General features: G+C 46.8%; 1 protein-coding gene across 6 annotated transcripts in view; it reads right to left on the bottom strand.

Annotated features, from left to right (window-relative positions):
* Window positions 1–7,500, bottom strand: part of trps1 (trichorhinophalangeal syndrome I) — a 193,240-nt gene that overhangs the window by 130,339 nt on the left and 55,401 nt on the right. For all 6 annotated transcript variants that reach the window (XM_063185583.1, XM_063185588.1, XM_063185584.1 and 3 more), the window contains exons 3-4: window positions 7,118–7,500; window positions 502–1,847 (exon numbers count right to left, since the gene is read on the bottom strand). The exon at window positions 7,118–7,500 is cut by the window's right edge and continues 870 nt beyond it. In XM_063185583.1, the coding sequence (XP_063041653.1) occupies window positions 502–1,847; window positions 7,118–7,500 (1,729 nt within the window). The remainder of the gene's footprint in view (window positions 1–501; window positions 1,848–7,117) is intronic.

Here is a 7,500-nt window from a genome sequence, read left to right as displayed (position 1 = left end):
GCAACCACACAAAGTCAAATCACCCACACACGAAACATTACAAACACCACATGACGAGCCTCCTCATATAAATTAAGAATATAAAAGAAAAGTCACCAGTGCAATAACCATATTTATTTGTGGTAAATAAAGTTACTCGGCTCAAGTTCAATAGTGGCCGTCGTCTTTACCCATAAGTAGTACATATATGAAGAGTAAGAAAAAAAAGAAGAAAAACATACAACCATACTCATTTAGAAATCATTACCTTTCCCTTTCCCCTTTAGTGTATCATTTTGAAAGCTGAATGAATGAGGTAGCCTATCTATCTCATCAACACTAAGTAGTTCTCTCTGTCTCTCCCTTCCAATAAGTGTGTCGTGTATAAGCCTATCGCTACCTATTAGTGTGTTATGCATGCATGTTAATCATCTCTCTCTCTCTCTCTCTCTCTCTCTCTCTCTCTTTCTCTCTCTAGTGTGGCGTGCGTGCACTCTATAAATACGTGGCATGAGAGCTCACCTGTAGTGGCGAAAGATCTCCTCCTCCACCTCTGTGAAGAAGTGGCACTTGGTGCAAGAGTGCTCAGCCAGCGAAGCTTGCCCTTTGACCCCCCGCTCCCGCTCCCTCTCCCGCTCCCGATCTCTCTCAACACCTCCGCCTTCCTCCTCGGGCTTGACGTCGTGCGCGCCGTGCGGCATGTGCGCGCTGTCGTAGTGCACGAGCAGCAGGTCGATGTCGGTGGTGGCGAAGGGGCACTGGTCGCACAGGTGCGTGACGGAGGCGCGAGGTGGAGGTGGGGTCGTGGGCGCAGAGGAGGTCCCTCCTCCTCCTCCTCCGCTGCCGGGGGAGAGCTGGAGCAGGAGGAGGGCGCAGTGCGAGCAGGAGGTCTTGCGGCAGGCGAAGGGGTAGCTGATGTCGCCCAGGTGCTTCTCCGGGCTGCAGAGGCCACGCGGGCAGAAGGGGCAGTGCTTGATGGTGCACTTGTGGATGCTGTGCGCGCGCTGGTAGTGGCGCAGCAGCGGCGCCACCACGATCACCTCCGGACCGTGGTTCATGGAGTAGCGGAAGTCGCAGAATTGGCAGTTGTAGCTGGTCACCACCCCGTCGGCCTCTGCTGCGCCTCCTCCTCCTCCTCCTCCTACTGCTGCTGCTATTGCTCCTTTGTCTTTCCTCCGGGTGTGGAAGGCTGAGGAGACGACTCCTCCATCTGCTCCATCTCTGGGCTGCTTGCGCTCTCCTCCTCCTCCTCCTCCAGCTGGGCTGCCTTCTTCTCTGTTGGGCGTGCTGTGTCTCTTCTCGTAGTGCTCCAGCAGCCGACTTTGGCTGGAGGCTTCGCAGCTGAAGCTGCAGTACTTGCACCAGTAGTAGGCCGCCGCTGATGCTGATGCTGATGCTGACGCCATCGCCGAGTCTGAAGCACCGCTGCCACTACCTCCACTCGTTCTGCCCGAGGAAGGGGAGGAGGCGGGGTCTGTAGGACGGATGGGTACCGAGTACCCCGCCACCGAGTCGTCCTCCGCCCGCACGGCCACCCGGTCCGCCCACTTGCCCCCGTGCTCGTCCATGCCCGGGAGGATGCCGCCGCCGCCGCGCACCACCACGCAGTTGCTCTTGCGCTCCGTCTTAGCGCTGCTGCCATCCTCGTGATGCCCGCTCCCCGGGTGATGGGACGGCTGCTGGGGAGGAGGAGGAGGGGGCGGGCTCCTCATCTTGTTGGGGTGCGTGGCCAGGAAGTGCTGCTCCAGCTCCGTGGCCGAGTTGCCCATGTAGGTGAAGTTGCAGAACTTGCAGCGGAAGTACTTGGTGTTGCCCTGGCAGTCGGGCGTCTTGCGGCCGATGCCGATGAAGGTGCCACCCAGCGTCACCTGCGGAAAACATCAAAAGAAATAAGTTTAAGTTTACTTTTAGATTTTCTATTTTAGGTTTACTACATATAGTACATACACAAGCTAAATAGAAGAACAAAAAATCTAAGCAGTGATTTAAGGGGATTAGTGTGTGTGTGTGTGTGTGTGTGTGTGTGTGTGTGTGTGTGTGTGTGTGTGTGTGTGTGTGTGTGTGTGTGTGTGTGTGTGTGTGTGTGTGTGTGTGTGTGTGTGTGTGTGTGTGTGTGCGTGTGCGTGTGCGTGTGTGCGTGTTCTGGTGTTAAAAAGGGGACGTTAAAGAATTCCCCTTGAATGACAAAAGAACAGACAGAAAGTACAAAAAGGATTGTTTTCAATAACAGAGCTGGTGGCATAGTGCTGAAGCAGCGGTAATCTTTAAAAAAAAAAAGTTTAAAAAAAAAAGTTTATTTCATGTTTTTATTACATTTCAGAGGAAGACTCAAAAGGGGCTTGCTTTGAGACGATTTGAGAGACTACCCGAGTGGAAAATATCCAAGGGATGAGGCAGTCATACACTTGGGAGCTCTTGAGAGTGTTTTGTTGTTTTGTTTTTTTAAGGTAGTGTTACTTTTTATTTTGCAAATTGACAATTTCGAGGCAGGGAATAAAAGATGGCTAAAAATGGTTCTTTAGAGAAAGCAAGCAAAATTCTGCAAAAAACAACCACTTTTATGCTATTATGATAATAATAATAATAATAATAATAATAATAATAATAATAATAAAAGTGATAATAATAAGAGAATGGTGAAAATGAATACCAATAATAGTTGAAGACTATTATATTAAATAACTAATTTACAATTAGCTATATAATATAATATTTAATATAATTAATTCTGAATTATTAAAATAGTCAACAGATTTTCTCTGTCTTGCAGCCTGCCCTGCAAACAAGCCCTTCATTAAATGGAGCAGTTAACTTTTCCTCTATTAACAAAAAAACAGCTGTACATGCAAAACAAAAGCTTTCAAAAAAGGAAACATTGCAGTAAGTATAACACGCCAGGCCCAATGGTGATGGTAACATCAGCTAATGTGGATGAGCCTAGTAGTGCACAAAGCTGGGAGGTCCCCTACTTTGCCTCATCCCTAAAGACGGTGAGAGAGTGTGCGCTTGTACATCAAGACAAGTCGGACTGGGACGAATGGAGAGTGGAGTGGAGTGGAGTGGAGTGGAGTGGAATGGAGAGGAGAGTAGAGGGGGGGGGAGGAGGGCAGAGGAGAGGAGAGGAGAGGAGAGGAGAGGAGAGGAGAGGAGAGAAGAGGATAAGAGAAGAGAGGAAAGGAGAGGTGGAGGGGCGTGGAGAGGAGTGGAGAGGAGAGGAGAGGAGAGGATAGGAGAGGAGAGGACCAGGGGAGAGGAGAGGACCAGTGGAGGAGAGAGAGGGGAGGAGAGGGGAGGAGAGAGAGGGGAGGAGAGGGGAGGAGAGGAGAGGAGAGGATAGGAGAGGAGAGGAGAGGAGAGGAGTGGGGAGGAGGGGAGAGGAGGGCAGAGGAGAGGAGAGGAGAGGGAGAGGAGAGGAGAGGAGAGGAGAGGGAAAAGCTAAGGAAGCCTGACATCATCTAGCAGACGGGACGCAACGGGACGATACGGGAGTGGGAGTGGGAGTGAGAGAAAGAAAGAAAGAATGAAAGAAAGAGAGAGAGACTGAGAGAGAACAGGCGAGTGTTGCGACGCGTAATGGCTGCAGCAGACAAAGTTCCTGAGAGCTCCCTCGGGGCCATATATTCCTGAGATGATGGAAGGCCCTCTGAACCGCGCTCGTGAAAAAGAGAAAAGAAACGAAAAGAAGAGCAGAGAGAGAGAGAGAGAGAGAGAGAGAGAGAGAGCGTCCAACTCAAAAGTCTGCAAGTGCAAGTCTAGCATGAGAACATACGTGCATAGGCAGAGCCCGTATAGGCAAAATTAAGTCATATGTTTTTGTTAGTCTCAGTCCGGTTACTGTAATATACTTTCTGTTAAAGATTGTTGTTTCAGTTGAAACTTCGCTGCAATTTGGGGAGACATGATCTTTTAGGGGAAAGCTTAAGAGCAAACCTGATACATGTATTTTGTATTATTTTCTGCCACACTCAGTATTTTCATATCACTGGAATCAGAACATCTTTGCCCAGTTTTAATCATGTCAGACAAAGATCAGCACAGAGAGTGTGAATAAGTGTGTGTGTGCGTGCGTGAGTGCGTGCGTGCGTGTGTGTGTATGTGTACCCCTGAGTGTTTCTATTCATGTGTGTGTGTGTGTGTGTGTGTGTGTGTGTGTGTGTGTGTGTGTGTGTGTGACAGTGATTATCTGGGTAAGTGTGTATGTGTCTGTGCATGTATTTGTGTAAGGGGGAGTTTCAACATCTTGCCCCATCCCAGGAGACTGTAGAGTGCCATCGGCCGCAGACTGCATCAAGAAGATTATGATCGAATTTAAAAAGCTTAAGTGATATCCACAGGCACTGCCTGAGTGCAGTTCCCCCCTTTTTTTGAAAAAAATAAAATAAAATGGTGAGACGGTAAAACAAAACTCGTAAAATAAACTAAAGCCAAAACCAGGGTCCAAACTGAGCATATACGTGCGTTCTTTGGATATGACAAAAAGAATGAATATGAAAATGAAAAAAAAGAATGTTTAAATCGGTTACACAGCTGCGAGCATCAAATATAACTGGGAAAAAATTAAACCTACAAAAAGCAAAAAAAAAGAAAAAAAACTTATTCAGGTAAGCACGAGAATGTTTATATAGTCTCAAATCAAAAGATTATAGATAAGTAGAAGAACATTCGCGTTTTTGCATTGAGACTGGCAGTCTTTGTGCACTTTCGTGCCAAGCTGTGGGCATATCACCTTCTCCCTGCTTAGAGTGGGTGGGGTGCTGGGGGGTGCTGGGGGGTGCTGGGGGGTGTAGGGTGTGGTGTGTTGGTGGGAACTCCAAGAAAGCACACACCTCATTTCCAGTCGAATGCAGCAGTTAATATGGCAGTCGGATTGTAAACACGACACAGCCCAAGTGGAGAGTGAAACCACGCCGAGGCGAGGCAAGCCGAGCTGAGTCCCTTGCCTTACAGATAAACGCTACTGACATCTGCTCATTACGGCTCGTTTTAAATAAATCGAGTTGCCTGTGTTTTCACTGGCGCTATTCCCCTCCTCTTCCTCCTACACCGACACCCCCCTCCCCCCCCCCCCACACACGCCACTGCCCCCCCACACGCCACCGCCACTACTCCACCCACCGCCACCGCCACCAAACTTTAACTCTCTTCTCGTCTAACCCCTCCCTCCTGTCCTCATTGGCCAAATGAGAAATCACAGTCTTCTATATTACGGCATGGAAAATTCCACTAGGAATGAATGCTGAATGTTTTTTTTTCTTATTTCTTCTTCTTCTTCCTTCTTTTACTCTTTCATCACATTTTTTTACTTTCATAATGACAATATGGAAACCCCATGCACTCACTGTCAAATGATATAGGTTTTTTTTGCAGTTGACAGTTATGCACTGTGTGGTTAAATTTGATGAAAATCTAGCGAAGAATGGCGGCGACAGGTACAGTAAATGTGGCTTCTCTTCGTCTTGGTGGGAATTCTCAGTACTGTACTACCCTTTCACTTCCCCCCCACCCCCGTGATAGAGCTTGTCCATGTGTGCAATATAAGTTTTGGCAAGGACTTCCACTTTGTCTTAATACGAGAAACTTTCACTTTTTAGTGTCATAATAAATCTCTTTAAAGTGATCACGCCACTTTACAAAAAAAAAAAAAAATGACTTGCAGCCTGTCTGACTGGACCTGACACGTTTCCCACCTGCAGTCCTGGACGCAGACCTGCAATATTACTGGGTGTGCTTGCGAGAAGAAGTAGAAAGAAAAAAAAAACTAAGAAAGAAAAAAAAATGCTTAAGAAAATAAATTTCAGGAGGGGAAAAAGTGACTTTGGCGCCCAGTATGACTAATCTGCCTATTTCTGACTTGACTGATGATTACTGTTTAAAAAAAAATCGCTCAGTGTTACTTTAACAAATGGGCCGCTTTTTGTCACACTCATTTTGTTGAAAAGGCCGCCCAGTCATCTGCATTTTCCACAGCATTTATGTACCCGACTTAAATGTCGCACAGATGTTAAAATGTTCAGACGTCGACCTGGAAGTCACATACAATAACACATGCACCTACATCTACCTACTATGGACAACTTCGCCCAAACTTTCACACAGAATTATATATTATAGCATTACACATTTTTATAAATATCACGCAAAGGTAGGTACTGTATGTATACGTTTTCCATTTTCTGAGCTTTAGTTATTCCACTCCAAATATATGAAATGGAAAATCACAAGTGGCCAATTATTTGCAATTGTTAAGTCTGTCGCGATGTTGAAATACATATTAAGGTCATATCAATTCCTGCCAAGTATATGCTATACTCCCTGCCTTATCCAGGAACCGGCAGCATTTATTGCTGTGTGCATGCACTTGTGTCGCGTCATTGGGACAAGCAGGAAAATACATAATGCCTATATTATATGTGTGTCCAGCTTGTGCTTTTCAACCTAATAAGCAAAATTGAGCCAGAGGGCAATCATCATTTATTGCTGTGTGCATTTACTTAAGTACCGTCATTGGGACAACGGGTACAATATATAACGTGTTGCTTGAAGTTTGCGCCTTGCAACCTAATGGGCAAAACTGAGAAAAAGGGGTATCACCATCTAAAGTTGTGTGCACGCAGATGTGCTATGCCATTAGGAAAATTGTGACAAATGCATACCTACATATGAAGAGTTCAGATGCAAAACCCTCTAACTCCATTTCTGAAGACCTGCACTTCTATATTTTTAGAGAACCCCGTTGTTGGTTTGGTTTACATTTATGTACTTGATAATACATATAAATAGTTATATTACATAAATAAAATAAAAAAATATGCAACTTTGATAAGCTTTTTATTAAATAAAAATGAATTAAGATTATTTTATGAAAAAGCACTTAGGGGTTTTTGCATCTGAACTCTTCATATATTAACTGTATGTTCCGTTTCTGTTCTGTGACTTAATGACGAAAACCTAACCTTAATACCATTAGTTTGCACTGTATGTTTCACATCTGTTCTGCAAACGTTACCTAATATAATACCTGTGATATACGTGTGCCATTAGTTTGTGCTTTGTGTCATTAGTTTGTGCTGTGTGCCAGGCACCAAATGAGCCAAACCTCTGTGAGAAAGTACAAGTGTAGTAGCCAATACTACATTACCTGCACGTCATACGTGCCGTTGAGCTGTGCAGGCCTGGGGGAGCTGGGGTCGGGTAATCCCCCGGCGTGCCCCGCTGCCTGGCCCGAGAGCCTGCCACCGCCCCCGCCAGCGGCGCCACCCCCAGCACCCGCCTCTTTGCCCTGCGTCTGGGCAGAGAACTGCACCATGTTGTGCAGCGCCAGGATCTTGGTGTCCAGCTCGGCGTCCTGCCGCGTGCGGTTGTGCAGCCCCAGGTGGTACTTGCGGAAGTGTTTGATCAGGTCGGTGGGGTCGTTGCCGTAGTAACCGTAGCCGCAGATGTTGCACTTGAAGTCCTGCAGCTTAGGCGAGGAGGACGAGGGGGGGTGCGGCAGCGGGGGGCTGGTGCTGGTGCCGGTGCCCT

Source organism: Engraulis encrasicolus, chromosome 20, assembly GCF_034702125.1.
Source record: "Engraulis encrasicolus isolate BLACKSEA-1 chromosome 20, IST_EnEncr_1.0, whole genome shotgun sequence".
NCBI lineage: Eukaryota > Metazoa > Chordata > Actinopteri > Clupeiformes > Engraulidae > Engraulis > Engraulis encrasicolus.
This window is presented reverse-complemented; position numbering and strand designations above follow the sequence as displayed.